The sequence below is a fragment of the Balaenoptera acutorostrata genome, chromosome 12 (assembly GCF_949987535.1).
Source record: "Balaenoptera acutorostrata chromosome 12, mBalAcu1.1, whole genome shotgun sequence".
In the NCBI taxonomy this organism is placed as follows: Eukaryota; Metazoa; Chordata; class Mammalia; order Artiodactyla; family Balaenopteridae; genus Balaenoptera; species Balaenoptera acutorostrata.
In genome coordinates, this window is record NC_080075.1 from 47,976,450 (window position 1) to 47,993,456 (window position 17,007).

Consider the following 17,007-nt stretch of genomic DNA (forward strand, 5'->3'; position numbering starts at 1 on the left):
TGAGCAAGTTGCTTCATCTCTCCAAGGCTTAGTTTCCTCACTTGTAAACAGAGCTGTGCCCATCTCCAGCATTCTCCCGAGTATGCAATGAGGTAATGCATATAATAAATGGCACAGAGTCAGGTACTGAAGAATAAATGTTGGCTATTGTTACTGAAAGGTGTCTGCTTCCTTCCTCAGTGAAGGAAGCTGAGTGTACCTGAGCACAAGGACAGCCACGCCATTGTTTCCCCAACAAAAACTTCTTAGAATCGATTATGAATTTGTATTTTTCATAGGGAGTTTGCGAATTATGATATGATGTAACCGATTGTCAGAGCAAACCGGGAAGAGAGGGGAGGGCCGGTGTTCTTCACTATGCAGGTGTATAAAGCAGCCCCCCCACCTCCTCATATATACCCATTCAAATCCTATTACAAAAACTGTTTTCCTGTGTCTTGACTTGTTTGTGAGCTTCTTGAGGACAGGAAAAGAAACTGTACCCCAGTGCCTAGCAAAGAGCTACAGACAGAGGCCCTCTGTCAGGCAGAATATTCAACAGGGGTTGAGTAACACCATTCATTATTCTAATGATCAGGGCTCCTACTCCAATAGGAGTTTTGTTTGTGGGTTTTTAAGGCAGGGAACCTCAGAAGATGAGTTACAGTGTGAATTCCCACTGCGGGAGGGGGAACAAAGACAGAAGATCCCAAATCAACTGCTGCATCACAGAATGACCTGGGCCTCGCTTTACTCTCCCAAAAAAGCACTGAGCAGAAGAGCAGCTCCTGATCAAACAAAGAGGGAGCCAGGACCCAGGACACAATTTATGTGTGCAGACAATTATGAGCTCGTAGGAAAACGAGGTAAGAAAGGTCATTTCAGAATCCCTGGATGACAATGGCTGAGATGAACATCTGGGTCCGCCCTCCCATCGGACCCCCAGCACGCCAGGGGCAAACCCTCACAGAGACAGCCAGCGCCAGATCTGGCCCAGCAGATCTCGCTCTAGTGCACCTCCCTCAACTCCAACCCTCTCCCTTCCCCAAAAGCCATCTGAATTTACTACCCTGATAAACAGTGCATGTGGTTCTGTGGCCAAGAACTCCTAGTCAAGTCCAGCTACAGTCAAGCCCACTGCGGAGTGAGTATGACTTTAAAAAATTGCTTCCTCGTGTTTCAAGTGAAAAAATAACCTCCTGTCTCAAAATTGAAATCATATATATTTGCAGAGGAAAACCAAAGATTTTTTTAAAGGGGGAGGGGGATGGGTGTTGGGGATGGAGATTGTAAGGCACTGAGGGCTGGTAAGTAGTAGTTCTTGGGCCAAAATTAGTTTTCTCCATGACTGTTTCTTCAGTTTAAAAGACCAAGCTTGCACATTTAGCTGGTATCTAAACTTCTGAGGCTGTGCCTTTATTTGCTCAGAGTATTATTAACTGCCTGGCTTCCAGAAAAGCATTACTCATGAGGCATCACTCTGAGTAAAAAGGCATATTCACATTAGAGAAATCGCATTCATTTTATTTACAGCCACACAATATAAAGCTCTGAATGGCTACCACACCTAGAGGAACGGACTGCAGTTTCACGGGGTACACTTTTACCTCTTTTGCTATGTCCTAGTGTCACCCTTAAACTTTTCTCCTGGTCCAACTACTCTTGCCCACCCACTCAAAGGAAAAAGAAAAGCAACAAAAATGAAGAGACAACCTGATGCCTAATTAATTTCCAAGGACCGGTTCCTCTCTCTGCAAGTACCGTAATGCCGTGGGCTCCCCTCTCTTCTCCTTCCCACCAAAGTTAAGTCAATTCCCCAGTGCCCTGTAGGGTACAGGGACTACATGAGGGAGGTCCCTAGGGTCCTATCAAGATTTCATTTTATCAAAAAAGGAGACAGACTCAGATAAGCTCTTCCTGAAGTTATAGTTTAGCCACATCATAGAGCCAAAATCATTATCATGAGTGATTCATTCTTTCATTCAGCACATTATTTACCATGTGGCTGGTGAGGCCACCTCTTCTCAGGGAATAAGAGTCAACAGGGAAGAAGAGCCGCTAACTCACTTTAAAACTACTCTATATGTGTTACTACTGCCTTCACTACTTTACTCATTCATTCATACACTCCTTTATTTATGAGACATTTATTTATGTGCCAAGCACTAGGAAGGAATGCAGGGGTGAACTAACACATACAGACATCATCTCCGTCCTCTATACACAGTAATAGGTGCTTTTATATATAATTAGGGTGACCTAGCGCCCAGCTTGCCTGGTACTCTAAGAGAGATTCTCTCTCTCCTAGAATCTGGGAGATTCCCTGGATGTGGGACAACCAGTGCTAAACTGGGGAAGTCTCTGTCAAACCAGGATGAGTTGGTCACCCTATTTATACAATATACGAATTTAAGCTTCCCAACCACCCCCAAGGGCTATTTATTCTTCCCAGTTTTTACAGATGAAGAAAATGGGGCTCAGTGAGGTCAATGGTGGAGCCAGGATTTGAATGCTGGCTTATATGAATCCACAGCCCATGAACTTTCCACCACCGTTGAGTTTCTAAAATGAGAGATAAAATGTCCTAATTCTGAACACAGCCCTTCTCACGACCGCCTGCTTCTCCCCTGGTCACTGCCACCCACTCTCCACCACAAACTCTGTGCAGCTGGGATTTCATCTGCTTGGCAGTTGTTCGCAGATAATTCATAATCTCTCTCTACCACTGCAAGACTGAATTTTTTTTATAGCAAGTCGTTTAAACCTCTGTAGGAATAAATGTCTTCCTCAACAGAAATCAGGGCACCGTTTTCAAGCACCAGAAACACACTTTGCACTAGACTTGTATTCACCTCTCAACTACTATACAATCAAGCTAGCAATCTACAGAAACTCACTGGCGTTTAACAGTTCAAACAGACTAGGCAGATTTTCAAAGGCTCTATCCACTTTAAACCAGACCTTCAAAGTTTCTCTTTAAAAAACGAACCTAATTCAAAATGCCAAGGCCACATTCCAAGGGATAACCACCATTTGCTTGTCAGTGTGGCCAAAATAATGTCTATGGTTTGTATAAGGCTTTCAGGCCACACACAGACACACACACACACTCCTGCAACTAGTCGTGCTTAAACCCACAGCTCTCACTCCAAAATTCCAACACAACTGCACTCTCAGTGGGGGGGTAAAATTCACCCAAATAATGACACAGCCTATGTAATTTCCTTGCCACCAGAGAAGAACAGAGCCTCTGGACGTTTTACGTTTTGCTCACATTCTTCATGAATGAAGCGTGCCTCAGTGATCCTCAAATTAACTTTCCACTTGCATCATTTAAGCATTAAAAAAAGACTTTAAGGCCAGATCGTTCACAAGGCCTTTGTGAGACCAAATACAGGCCAGCCTGTGTCTACATGCTACTGTGTGTGATTACTGGATTTGCTACTCAAAGGTCCTGTGCCTCTTGAAAACAAGGCTGGGGGAGAGAGAGAGAGAGAAAGACTAAGAGAGGCCTTTCAAAAGCAAACACAGTAGAGGCATTCTACAGAGGGCGGCTAATGTGAGTCTGGCTACAGTCGTCTCTTCTGACGACGTGCTGGGCGCTCTGGCTGCAGCACTAAGTGCTCCGCACGCTTTTTATGAACTTGGGAGAGGCACCACCACTGTGTCCTCAACCAACATCAAAAGTCACCAGGCTCAAGGGACTGCTGCCAACCCTGTGTACTTTCTAAAGGGCAACACAAAAGGGGGTGTTTTCGGCTGGGTGCATTTTCAGGCACACTCAACGCTCTTCTACACATGCTGAAGGAAGCCACACCCAGAACAGGTTTCGGGGGGCAGGGGCGGGGTTGAGGCATTCAACTCAAGTTCAAAAGACTTGCCGCTGCAGGGTACTGCTTTGCCTTTTAACCAGGACCTGTAATAATAAAGGCTGTTGTTGACTACTGAGGGCCCACCTTGTGCCGGAACAATTTCCATGGAGAATCTCGCTTACTCTTCCAACAATCTTATTACACAGAAGTTGTATTACTCCCATCCCACAGAAGAGACAGCAGGTTCAGGTTGGTAAATAAATTGCCCGGATTTGGAAAGCAATTTGGCAAGAGGCACAGAAAATAACCACATATGAAATGTTTGTCATATAATGTTAAGTAAAAAAATAAAAAGATGCCAAGACAAAACTGAATCTATATAATGACTATAACACTGTTAAACTGTATATAAACAAGAACTATCAGAAAGTTAAGATTTGTTGGGACTGCGGGATTTTACATGAATTATTCTTTCATTTTTATTTCTTCTGGAGATGACCTGATACGGCTGTGAAATAATAAATATAAAAAATGTTGGAGTAATACAAAGAACAGCTAGAAATTTAATTTTTGTCTATTAATAACCTTCAACCTTGCCTTTGAAAGAACACCATCTGAATACTACTGCTTTCATTACCCACACCCCTTCCCCTGTCAGAAAGGTTCTGGAGTGATGCCAGTCAGAACAGAAGTCACTTATCTCCCCACCCCTTTTCTTTCTTCTAAGGGGCAAAAAATTCTGGCCAACAAGTTTCAGCAGGTGCTTTTTCTCCCCTACCTAATCAATAACCAGTAATTTTAAAGCTTCACCTGCAGACTCACAGGAAATGAGCGCTTATCAAGTAACAGATATTTAATGTATTTCAAATCCAGCTTTAACACCAAAACCTGAAGGCACTTGCTGGGTAAGTCTGATATATATGAAACCGGACTAAAGTCTCACCAACTACAAGAACACCAACATTCATTTAATTAGGATCATTTTAGTAAGATGGAGTGTGGGGAGGTGGGGGGGGGGTATTTTTGCTTTAAAAAATAGTTTAGAAGTATATCAAAGGTTTAAGTCATGAAGCAAGTATGGACTTAATAAGCCTCTACTTCACAGGATACCATGTTGAAATTCTGGAAGAACTTAGAGAAAGTAGCCCAGAGTATTTTTGTAATTCTCCATTAAAACCAAATGGATAAATGAAAAGAAACTGTGTTTTTTTAACTTCACAAATTTCTAGAACTGCAGGATTAGCAAGTAAGAGAATCCTAGCCAAACTCTACAAAGATTTATAAAGCTAGGAATTAACCAAACATGCTTTAAAGCCCTGTAATCTCCTAGGGTAATGCTAAACTTTCTTTAATTAACTATTATTCATTTGGATACTATATTATTTTTACAGTTAAAATGATCCAGTTTACTTAAGAAACACACACACACACACACACACACACTCCTCCTTCCTTTATTTATTTATTTATTTTTTGGCTGTGCTGGGTCTTCGGTTCGTGCGAGGGCTTTCTCTAGTTGCGGCAAGTGGGGGCCACTCTTCATCGCGGTGCGGGGACCGCTCTTCATCGCGGTGCGCGGGCCTTTCACTATCGCGGCCCCTCCCGTTGCGGGGCACAGGCTCCAGACGCGCAGGCTCAGCAGCTGTGGCTCACGGGCCCAGCTGCTCCGTGGCATGTGGGATCTTCCCAGACCAGGGCTCGAACCCGTGTCTCCTGCATTAGCAGGCAGATTCTCAACCACTGCGCCACCAGGGAAGCCCCGTCCTCCTTCCTTTAAAGCAGACTATATATGAAACACAAACGTTAAACCTCAGAAAGGTCATAGCCTCTTTAGGACTATTTCCTTCTCGGCTCAAGGGGTAGGGGAGCAGGCAGAGATTATTTCCAAGGCAGCACTTCTTAGACTTGTCTGTGCATACAAACCACTTGGGGATCTTGCTAAAAGGAAATTATGACTTAGTGGGTTTGGGGCGAGCCTGAGATTCTGCATTTCTAACAAACTCCCAGGTCATCTACAGAACACACTGAGTAATAAGGTTCTAAGTACCTTGCAGTTCAAAATTCAAGGAGGTTATGCTGTTTCTGTTTTTCATCACAACAAATGCAACAGCCTCCTAAGTGGTCTCCTGCCTCTTCTCTTGACCACCACCCACCTTCCAAAACAATCATTATACTCAGGAATCAGACTGGCCTTTCCTTAAGGAGAAAAAATCAGAACAAGTCACTCCCATATTTAAAATCCTTCAGTAGCCTCCCACTGCCTTCCCAACTCCTTAACTTGATTTACAGGACCGTGCATCCTCTGGCCTTTGTTTACTATCCCTTCTAGTACCCCTCCTACCAACCCTTCCTCACTCTGGACTCTAAGCTCCGCCACCCTGGCCCTGCTTGAATTCCCCTACCTGGGTCCCCACATGGAACAAGTTTATTTCTCCACTTGCTTCTACTCATCAGTCAGCTCGGCAGCATAGCTGAGCCACGCTTACTCATACACTTCCTAGCCAGAGGACAGCTGCTTACTGAAAAGCAGGCGATCAATAAATATGTGTTAATAAACAAAGAGAACAAAAAAGCATGCCCTATACTGCTTAAAACACTTTTATCATTTTATTTCTTAGGAGTCTTCTTGCTTTAAAATAGCCTAGATTAGTAACCAACTACTGAGCTTTTAAATGGCAAGTCCTTTGCACCCATGATATACAAACAACTGCCAGATTTTTAAGTAAGCCAATCAAGCAAAGAATACTGAAGTTAGAAAAAGGCTTTACAATGCCCCCATCATTTATTTCCCCCTGTCATTAGTTTTTCATGGCTGGGGCTTCTAAGAGTTGATAGAAACTTGTCAGGCAAAAGGGAGAAAAGGCACTAAGATCTAAAAATGGCTGGGATCTACCTGGCGTATTTCTTTTTTTTTAAATTTTTTATTTATTTATTTTATTTATGGCTGTGTTGGGTCTTCATTTCTGTGCGAGGGCTTTCTCTAGTTGTGGCAAGTGGGGGCCACTCTTCATCGCGATGCGCGGGCCTCTCACTATCGTGGGCTCTCTTGCTGCGGAGCACAGGCCCCAGACGCGCAGGCTCAGTAATTGTGGCTCACGGGCCCAGTTGCTCCGCGGCATGTGGGATCTTCCCAGACCAGGACTCGAACCCGTGTGCCCTGCATTGGCAGGCAGATTCTTAACCACTGCGCCACCAGGGAAGCCCTACCTGGCGTATTTCTGATAATGTGCACAAGTATGATTCCAGTAGGAACAGATGAATGGCTGTGAAGCTCTGGTTCACTGGAAACTTGAAGCTCTGACAGATTATTGACCCCATTTGGCAGTCATGAGTTGGCTGAGGCCTGCAGATGTTAAATGGCTCCTCTCGTTTAGCAGGGTAGAGCTCATTCCTGACTAGCTAAATACCTTTTCCACTACTACACAATTTTGTTCTAAAACATACTTTTCCCTAACTCTTCATTCTTCAATAAGAAATCAGATACAATATTTGCTCCTATCTGGGAGCAATTCATGCAATCTATTCTTCCCAAATCCTCCCACCCCCAAATTGCAAAGAGGGTACAAATGATCCAATAAGGGAGCGTTTCTCAAACTTGAGTGTACATCACAGTCACCAGGCATGCTAGTTAAAAACTTATGACTAGGCCTCACCCGGAGAGTTTCTGATTCAGTAGGTCAGAAGCAGCGCCTGGTAATTTATATTTCTAGCAAGTTCCCAGGTCATGATGCTGCTACTGGTCTAGGAACCTCATTTTGAGAACCACTGAAACAAAGCATTCCATAATACTACTTCATTTACTCCTTAATAAATACTTAGTGACTTCTATGGATAAGACAGGCTGTATCAGACTTTCGTCTTTACGATCCCAGACTTTGTGAAATGTAAGGAAAGCAGAGAGGCAGATACTCAAACTGTAACCAAAGGCAGGATGTGAAAATCACAGGAGAATGACCAAGTGCTTAAACTTTAAATCTTAAAGGAAAAGAATCCAAGCAGAGATTCTGATCACCTCTCCCCTGAATTAAGTGGCATCTGAACTGAACCTCAAAAAAAAAAAAAAAAAAAAAAAAAGATCCTGACACAAGAAATAATTCCTAGGGGGAAGAAACCAGGAGAGCAGGAAAATGCAGGGTAGGTTTAGGGAATCATGAGTACCGTGGAGTAAGGAATAGCAGGAGCTGGAGGTGGGAAGGTCAGCTGGAGTCAAATCCCAAGTTTTTGCAGGGAGATCTCTTATCAGAGCCTGCATTTAGGGAGGCTGGGGCAGCTGCATGGGGGTGGGGGTGGGGCATTAGGAAACCACGGAAAGAGACTAACACAGAGGAGGCAGCAGTGGGGCTGTGAACAGACCCCTTTCTAGGCCCAAGGCATGAGAAGAGGTGAAAATTGGGAACACAATCATCCAGAAAGCTTCCTCAGTAACCAGGACATTTAGAGTCCCATTCTTTCACTACCGTAAGTGGTTATCTTTTCCTCAAACGGAGTAACTATCTCCCCCTCCTCTTCTTCCTAACCGGTCTCCAAAAGTCCTTTTTACAGTCACCCCAGTCAAACATTGGACTTAAGCTAAAAGAATCAGTGTTCCCTTGACTGTCGGTGTTCCTAGACCACCAAAAACTGAGGGCACCACATGTCCAGAAATCTGAGCAGTTCTGTGCTCGTTAATTTTCCATGCCGCCAGAATGTATTCATGATATCTGGGTAATGGGTATCGTGGCTCATACCTAACCTACACTTTGTGGTCCTATAGGAGAAGATCAAATTTGGAGTCAGAAAACCTGGATTCTGGACAGGTAGCCTCATACTGGTTGATCTTAATCCAATGATCTATTTCTTTATAAAAAGGAAGAGAATACCCCACAGGATTATTATTAGTACTAAGGAAACGCCCACTTATTTAGAACTTACTGAGTACTGGCTCCCATGCTGGGTACTCTGAATAATCTCATGGAGTTAATTAAGCAAGATGGTACATATTATAGTTAAGTGCTATAAATATTAATAATAATTAATAGTAGTACATCACTCAGAAAAGATTCTAATTCACAAATCTGCTTGGAAGTTCTAAATTTTGAGCTGAAACTGTGGTAAACTGGTGAAAAGAGTTTTTTTTTTAATTGGTGACTTATCCCACAAAGTTATCTGGGCTTAGAAAAATCTATAGTATCATAGTACAGCATTGGCAGGTATCCAGACCAGAGCCCAGAAAGTGTTCTTATAAATCTTGGCCACTCCAAAAAAAACAGGGTTACCATTTGTCACCAACTCTTTTCACTGCCACAATGGGAAATATTTGAAGGCTATTACTTTATATCTAAGAACTCAAAGTTTTCTTCATGACAAGCAGGTGTAAACCCAGCAATCTTCTCTCTCTGTGGTTTACGAAATTACACAAGACAAACATCTAGGTACCATAACAAACTGGAAAGTTCTTTTTAAACACTTAAGAATGCATTTTCCCCGTGATCTGCGGGTATAAAACTAGCAAAATTCTTTCCCTAACAGTTCAGAAATCAAAACCAAAAAAATGAAGAAATTCAAGGAGGCAACCCTGAGAGAGCACGTAATAAACTTGAGTGTAACGCGTTCCCACAGCCTGCAACTCTTTAGTCTCCCTCTATGTCCCAATGAAGACAGGTGACTCCATGATTCCTTCTGGACAGCTGGAAAAATTCATTGAGCCAGAATAGCTAAGAGAAAGCACCTTCTCCAGAAACACCAGGTGCTGGATGTCAGGGTCAGGCTGCAAAGAAGGCAGAGAAAGTTCATGTTGGTGCATTTAAACTAGATTCTGTCTTCATTACAACTCCACTGACAGAACTGATAGAATCAGTGCTCTGAGGGGGCAGGTAGGAAGAAGAGAGAAGCAGGTTGGGGCTGGCATTTCACAAGGTCACCTTCTCTCTCTTTTTTGCAGAAATAAAATAATATTAATATCTAGAAGTCTGGGAGGAGAAAGTTCGAGAACAACAATGTTCAGCCTGAGCTCAACAGCGCCTGGGACCTGGAACAAGCTATTTGACTCTACCTTTTCATCTTTAAAACCGTGGGGCGGGGGAGGGGCAATATAGGGGCAAGGGATTAAGAGGTACAAACTACTATATATAAAGTAAGCTACAAGGATGTATTGTAAAACACAGGAAATAAGCCAATATTTTATACTAGTTATAAATGGAGTATAACCTTTGAAACTGTGAATCACTATATTGTACACATGTAACATATATTGTACGTCAATTATACTTCAATTAAAAAAAAAAATCTCCTAAGTATGCTATGAACACAAGATGAGATACAGACAAAGCTCCCACTAACACGTCTGGTGCATGGTGAGCACTCCGTGAAATCTTTTTCCCACTACCCAACGGAGGAGACAAGGAGAAGCTTTCTTGAATAATGGAATGTAAGCATAGTCTTAAAAAAATTGTAGGAAGGATTTCTATTGGTAAAATGGAAGGGCAGCGCCTTTGAGGCAGAAGGTAGACAATGAAGGAAAAACCCAGGGCTGGGTTTCATGAGGAGCTGCAGGCCTGCCCACCTGGAAGATTTATTTGGTTGGAATGTAAGAGCTGGAATAGGAATTTCGTGTCTGGGGCCATTTGGGGGAGGGTCCTGAATGCCAAGCTAAGGAGCCTGGAATTTAATTTACGCAAGAGGCAGGCACAACAGCCTCTGAGTACAGGAGGAGCAGGAGTATCGTCTGATAAGGAGTGGAGCTGGCTGGTGTGAAACTGGAGAAAAGGTATCATCGTGAACTTCTCTGCTACTACAAACACATTTTTTAAAAACATGTGAGGTTGAGTTTTGTTGTGTTTCAGCAGTCCTCTCTTATTTAAAAAAGAAAAGCAAAACAACAAATCTAACTGCATAAGATACACGAACAGATTCTCAGGAAGGTGGTAACTTAATCTTGCAGGTGAAATTCGAAAGAGATCTCGAGTGCGCAGTGGATATGCCTGTCAGGTGTGTGCCTGTCAGGTGTGTGCTGGGCGTCGGTGGTTAATGTTTGAAGCCATCAGAGGTGGAAGGTCCTATCTCTTATGCCAGGAGCATCAGTGTGAAAGACATCACTCTGCATCTCGGCCCCTTAAGCCCCTCAGTGAGGTTTTGTTTCTAATCACACTTATTTACTTACTGATAAATCTCTATAAACTATTTTATCTAAAAGACCAGACTCATTTTAACACTGTATTTCCCTTAGCTAGAACATTAAAACTCCACCCCCTCCTGAGATTTTTAGGATCCAGTGTGAAAATATTTGAAACCAAGAAAACTGCAGAAATATCTCCTACAAAATCACAGTACTCTCAGACTCTAAGGTACAGACGCTAAATGAATAAGTTCATATAAGAGGCACTAAAAAAAAAAAATCGATACAGATTCAGAGGTGCCGTTTGCCAGTATTGGGTTATAAGTACTAGGAAGGATTAAAAAGAGGAAAAAGGCAGCTTAGTAGGCATGTACAAAATTAAATCAGCAGACAGAATCTATAAGTTATCAAAGATGTGATGATTGGAAGAACTACAAATACTAAACAATAAGTAACAAATACCAGACGGGGATCGGGGGTAGGTGGGGATGGGAAAAGGTTTTATCAAAAATTTTCCTCAAGTTGCTTAAAATGCAATCAATTCCATGTGTAACTAAGGATGATGCCAACTGTTTGTAATTCTCCTGGGATCCACCATACTTGAGAGTTAATTCACCCTGTCTCAGTTCCTCAACACGGGTGGTTTTCTGTTATAGAAGAAATACCAACACTAAACTTGTGCAACTTCTAAACCGCAATATTTAGAAATAAGAAAGTTATCTGCAACTAAATTAGGGGACAAAGGTCATTTAAAAAAATCACCACACAAAATGTGGAGCTCACCCCTTTTGAAGGAATTTCCTTGGGAAACACGAGGTAAAATATCACAGGCACACGGTGATTTTTTTAAATTTAAATTTTACTTTTCCAGAGAGGACAGTTTAAGACATTTCCTGTGTGTAAGCTCCACCCTCCTCAGTGAGCAGTTTTACAACCGTCCTCAAACCTTTCAGAGTGACAGCCTTTTGTTATGGGTGGGCCTGTGGGCACACTGGTCCCCACACCTTCTTGTATTTTCTCCTTGGTTTTCATTTCTTCTGAGACTACAGGAGGGGGTTGACTGGACCTCAGTAATAGGTTTTCAGATCGAGGATCCTCCTTGGTGCTTTCTCCTTGGCAGTATGATACAATGAAGTGAGGAGCCTGGGTCATTTGAAGAAGAAGTGCATTCTGAATTCTCAGAACCTCAAACCTCAAACTGTGGGCCTTTGACCACACACCCAGAAGATAATGGACACACCCCACTCCTCTATTTACCATCTTCAAGTCCCCACCCCGCCACCAGCTCTGGCCCCCCCTAAGTTTTCCAAAAAAGCAAATTCTACCTTCGAAGAGCTCAAGAGGGATGAAGCAAAGACACACAACCATTCCCTAGAGGGAATGCAGCTTCCTCTTAGCTAACTGCCCAAGGAATGCAGCACAGCCTAGCAAATGTTTAAAATCATGTCCTGTTCTGCCTCTTGTTTTCCAGAAAAGTGTCATTACTGTCAACTATTTCACAAGACAAATAAACCTGTGAATGAAATATAGCCTCCCCCTCTCCCCAGTGAAAACATTCTAAGACTGAGCTGCTTCCTTCCTTCCTCCTCCTCCTCCCAGGGTCCACATTTGAGGCACCAAGAAGAGTTAAAATAAGAAACATACACCGTCTGCAAAGGCTACTTTTTCACAGCACTAGAATCATTCCCAGCCTATTACCGATTCCAGGGGCTTCCTAACGGAAGGAGTTCTGTTTTCAGTTACAAATCGTTTTTCATGTATAAGCTCCGAGACACCACCGGCCAGGCCTGCTGGCTGGGCAGGGACAGCCAAGGGGGCTGCAGGGGCCACTTTGGCCGCAGGCAGCAGGCCCATCACCCCACACAATGCTCTCCATAAAAATATTAGATTCGTTCAACTGTTTGAGATTAATACAGACTCCAAGAAGCCTGTAATTGATCCAACTAATCTAACCCAATAGCACTGGAATGACAATAACTGGTTTTCATTATAAATTACATAGCTCACTAAATTGATGGCAAGGCTCTATCCCAACACAATACATCAAAAGAGTTAAAATGAAGCTTCGGAATCAAAACTGTAATTTACCCAAGGCTTAGGAACAAAAAGACCACTCCCTCCTTCCTTTTGCTATTGTTCTACAGGGTGTCCAGCAGTGCACTTTACACCTTTAGGCTTCCCAGAGGTAAAAGGCTGGGGGCTGGGAAACGGAGGCGACCCGGAATCAAATACTTGCATACTAATAGGCCTATTATCATTGATCTACTAAAATGCAAAGACAGCTAAAAAGAGAGAAAATGTGTGTGCAGTGGGCAGCAGATACCTGACAACCAAGAGCGCCTAAGGGAAACTGGAGAGAAAGACTCCAAATGGTGGCTTTTCTGGAGTAAAGAGTGAGAAACTGTCTCCTTTAAGTAGTGAATGGGGTGCTCGCAGCCAACCAGAGGCTTTGGGGCCGGGCGTGCGGCCGCCGGTCTTCATTAGGGTCACGTACCATATGGCACAAATAAACCCTCAGAACCCCTGGAGGCAGCACGGCCCCCGGGCAGGCCCGGCCTTTGAGACGGGAGTTTACCTTGTAGCTGCTTGAATCTCCCTTCCAGCTGGTTGTAGTTGTAAGGCACCTGCCCCGTGTAAGCCGGCGACAGCGGCCCGGAGATGCTTGACGTCCTCTGCAATTCCATTATGCCCAGCGTAACGCCCCGGCGGGCTGCACGGTGGAAATCCCGCTCCGGCCCCCTCCTACCCCCATCCAACACGCAGCAGCTTCCGCAACGCTTGGCTCCCGGCCCCGGCTAAAAGGGCTGGACCTTAGGCAAGCCCCATCCCGGTGTGAAAGTCCAGCAGGCAGATCTGATAGGAAGTTGGCCGCAGGAGAGTCCACCTTAGTCAGGCCACTCACGCATCTAACTCCTTGTGGCTTTCCTTCCTTTTGTGGCCCTTGGCTCTAGGCTTGAAATAAATTACCGAGGAGGGGCGGGAGGACGGAGGGAGGGAGGCGCAAGTCCTACTTAAAATTTTTTAAAAATATGGCCAACCCTAAACACGCCTCGGTCGCCGAGCCCGGGAGCTCTCGGGCACAGCGCACACACCTCCTCCCGGCTGCCCTTGGCGGCCGCCGGTTTGTAATTTAATCAGGAGCCACTCGCCGTGCGCTGGGTGGTGATGTCACCTGATTAGCATAACTGCATTGTAGAGGAAACGCAGGCTGTACCACGAGGGGCGCGGGGGAGGCCGGCCGGCCGCGGCCCCCACCCAACGGCCGCCGCGGAGCCGCCGACCCCCGGGTCGGGCCCAGGACGCGCCTGCAGCGGTGGTACCTTCCCAAAACAAAGCTGCTGGAATTACAATCTTTTGTTGAGAGCCTCACGTAACGGAAAAGTCTCCGATTACTATCTCATGAAAAGGAGGCGGCCCGGTAGGGTAAGGCGCCCCGCAGGTCCCTGGCCGGGGCGGCTCCTCCACTATTTAGCTTCAGGAGCTCACGCAGCCATGCGGGCCGCGCACCTGGGCGCTCAGCGTCCTCACCGCGCGGGCGCCGACCACGCGGAGGCGGCCCGGCCGTGCCAGCGGGTCAAAGTAAAAGTCCCTCTGGGCGTTGGGCAAGGCCACAGCGAGGGGGGCGGGGGGGAGCGTGTAAGTTCAGGCTCACGGAAGGATCTTCTCAGCAGACCTGCCGCTGCCAGTACGAGACGTTAAGCGGAGGTTTTCCGGGATAACACCGGCCCTATAACAGTAACTCAATGCAAGCTTTATGGGAGCACCGACTTGCAAGGCATTGTGGGAGAAAGGTACACAGGTAAACACCTCCAGGATCCCTGACCTGGATGATTTTAGGAACCAATGAGGAGATAAAAGAAATCACCCTGAAATCTACTGTGATTTGCAAAACAAAGCCTTTAAACTTCTGAGTTCTTCAAAAATTTAAAACTCTCCTTGCTAACTTCTCCCACCAGTCTCAACCAAAAACAAAATCCTCTACATAGACAATATCAGTGATCAAAATGTGTTCTTGGGAAATAACTGACCCTAGTTACCCACCCACCCACCAATCCCCTTTCTCAGTAACTACAGGCAGACAACAAATTACAAATTTAGCGTTTCAAGCGTGTAGCCTTGCAGTCATACTCACTGAAGAAGGTAATTTCATTCCTAAGGGAGTCCAATCTGCCCTGAAGAGATGGGCCTCCACCACAGGTTTACTTTAGTCCCCAGGGCACTTGTAATTCAAGCAACTGCATCCTGTTCAGGGCTAAAGTTAAAACAAACCCAGAGTCTAGCTAACTGCTCAACTCAGAACCACCCCACTCCTTCCATCCACACCGCTGGGTTTTTAATGCATCCAGTGTCAACCTTGAGCTTTCTAAAGCCAGGCCCAGGATTCAAAGATATTTCTCCACATCCAAGATGTAGAGCATTTTCTAAAGCCCCTCTACTGCAATTCAAAACACTGACAGCAAGGTGGCAAAATGCAGGGTCTTGGAAGAAGCACTTGACTAGGATTCCCAAGACCTGAGTTTCTAGTCCTGGCCAAGCCTCTTAATCACTTATGACCTTAGAAGAAACCCTGGATTCTTTCTAAACCTCTGCTGTCAGACAGGGATAATTAATGCCTACCTACAAGGTTACTGAGGGGATGATGTGAAAATGCCCTAAAAATGGTCATACTATTCAAAATTAGAAGTATGTTTTGCAAAATGCACCTCTTCTTGATTTTTTCCCCCACGTATCACATCAAGGCTACAAAGAGGAGAATGGAGAATTTTCTCATTTGAGATCTTTTTAACAGGCCCCTCTTCACTATTAAATATACTGGTGATATGGTAAATCTCTAAGTGTCTAGCTATGGGCACACAAAATGAGACTGCAAAGTGCTTGACAATTTACAACACATTTTTAATCTTTAAGCCACTTAGTGAACAGAGTATGAGTCCCCACTCTTAGTCTCCCTTTCAGTTCCCTCTGGTACAGGGAAGTAGGTAAAATAAGCTTTCTAATTCGCCAGGTTACATTCGATGTGATGGAGGGAGAGGCTGGGGCTCGTGTAACCACACTGGATCCTCAAGAGCAGACTTAGAACAAGCCAGGTGAAGTGGACACATGTAAATATTAGAAAGAAAGGTTTTGAGGCTAGGAAAGGGTTTAATAGCCCCACAGGGGCAGGGGGTGAGATGTGGGAATGCTGTGGTGTGATGGGGCCAGGGAAGAAGAGGACCCAACCCTAATGGCTCAGGTGACCACCTCCACCTCAGCAGCGGGAGGAGGTAAAGGAAGGCCAGAGCACTCATTCTTTATTCCACGCAGTATTTCCTGGATGCCAACTGTACGCAGGGCACACTGCCTGGTGTTTTGGAGGAGTCAAAGATAACTGGGAGAGATGGTAGCCAAAGGAGATGGGACAGATACGCCAATAGTCCAAAACCAGAACAGAGTGAGGAGTAGGTAGGGGAGCTGCCAAGAGTTCAGTGGACAAGGAGGTCACATCTGCATAGGAAGGCAGGAAGAACAACTCCAGGAGGGACTGGCATTTGACCAGATCTTGAAGCACAGGTAGACTATCAACAGGCTGGGATGAGGGGGAAGCTCTTCTCCTAGTTGGGGGAAAGCAGCCCAAGTAAAGGCACCAACTGGACTGTCGGGGGAACAGCACCAGCGGGTGCTACCGTTTGACTGAAACATAAGGAACTAGGGTCAGGCAGGAGGAAAGCCAAGGGAGGCAGGCTTGGAGCCACTGGAGATTTTTGAGCCAGAGGAGGACGGGTTCTGGGTTGGGCTCTAGGGACGATTAATCTGGCAGTGGTAGATTAGAATGGGTTGAAAGGAGAGAGACATTAAAGGCAGCAAGGTGGTCACTGCAGTTGTCCAGGTCAAAGGGCTAGTCAGGGTACAGCAACAGGAGCAGAAAGGAATGGGATGATGCAAGAGTTAATCCATAGGACTTTGGTAACCAATTCAAGTCCTATGGGACTTCAAAGTCTTTGGGAGGTTCAAAGGCTAGGGGTGAACTTCAGACTCTGGGGTTTTTAGAGCTGGCTGTGGGGTACAGGGGGGGAATGAACATTTTCTTCCAGACAGGCTGCAGCTCCACAGGGTGACATGTTCAGAAGCAGTCAGGGACGTGGA

At 45.0% G+C, this 17,007-nt stretch overlaps 1 protein-coding gene across 5 annotated transcripts in view; it reads right to left on the reverse strand.

The window, feature by feature from the left end:
- The window catches only part of SPTBN1 (spectrin beta, non-erythrocytic 1), a 196,068-nt gene that overhangs the window by 98,508 nt on the left and 80,553 nt on the right, over positions 1 to 17,007 (reverse strand). The window contains exon 1 of one of the 5 annotated variants that reach the window (XM_007190017.3): positions 13,460 to 13,595. The exons of the other annotated variants lie outside the window; for them this stretch is intronic. Coding sequence (XP_007190079.2) covers positions 13,460 to 13,568 — 109 coding nt within the window. The 5' untranslated portion in view covers positions 13,569 to 13,595. Of the gene's footprint in view, positions 1 to 13,459; positions 13,596 to 17,007 lie in introns of those variants that run through there. 5 annotated transcript variants of the gene reach the window in all.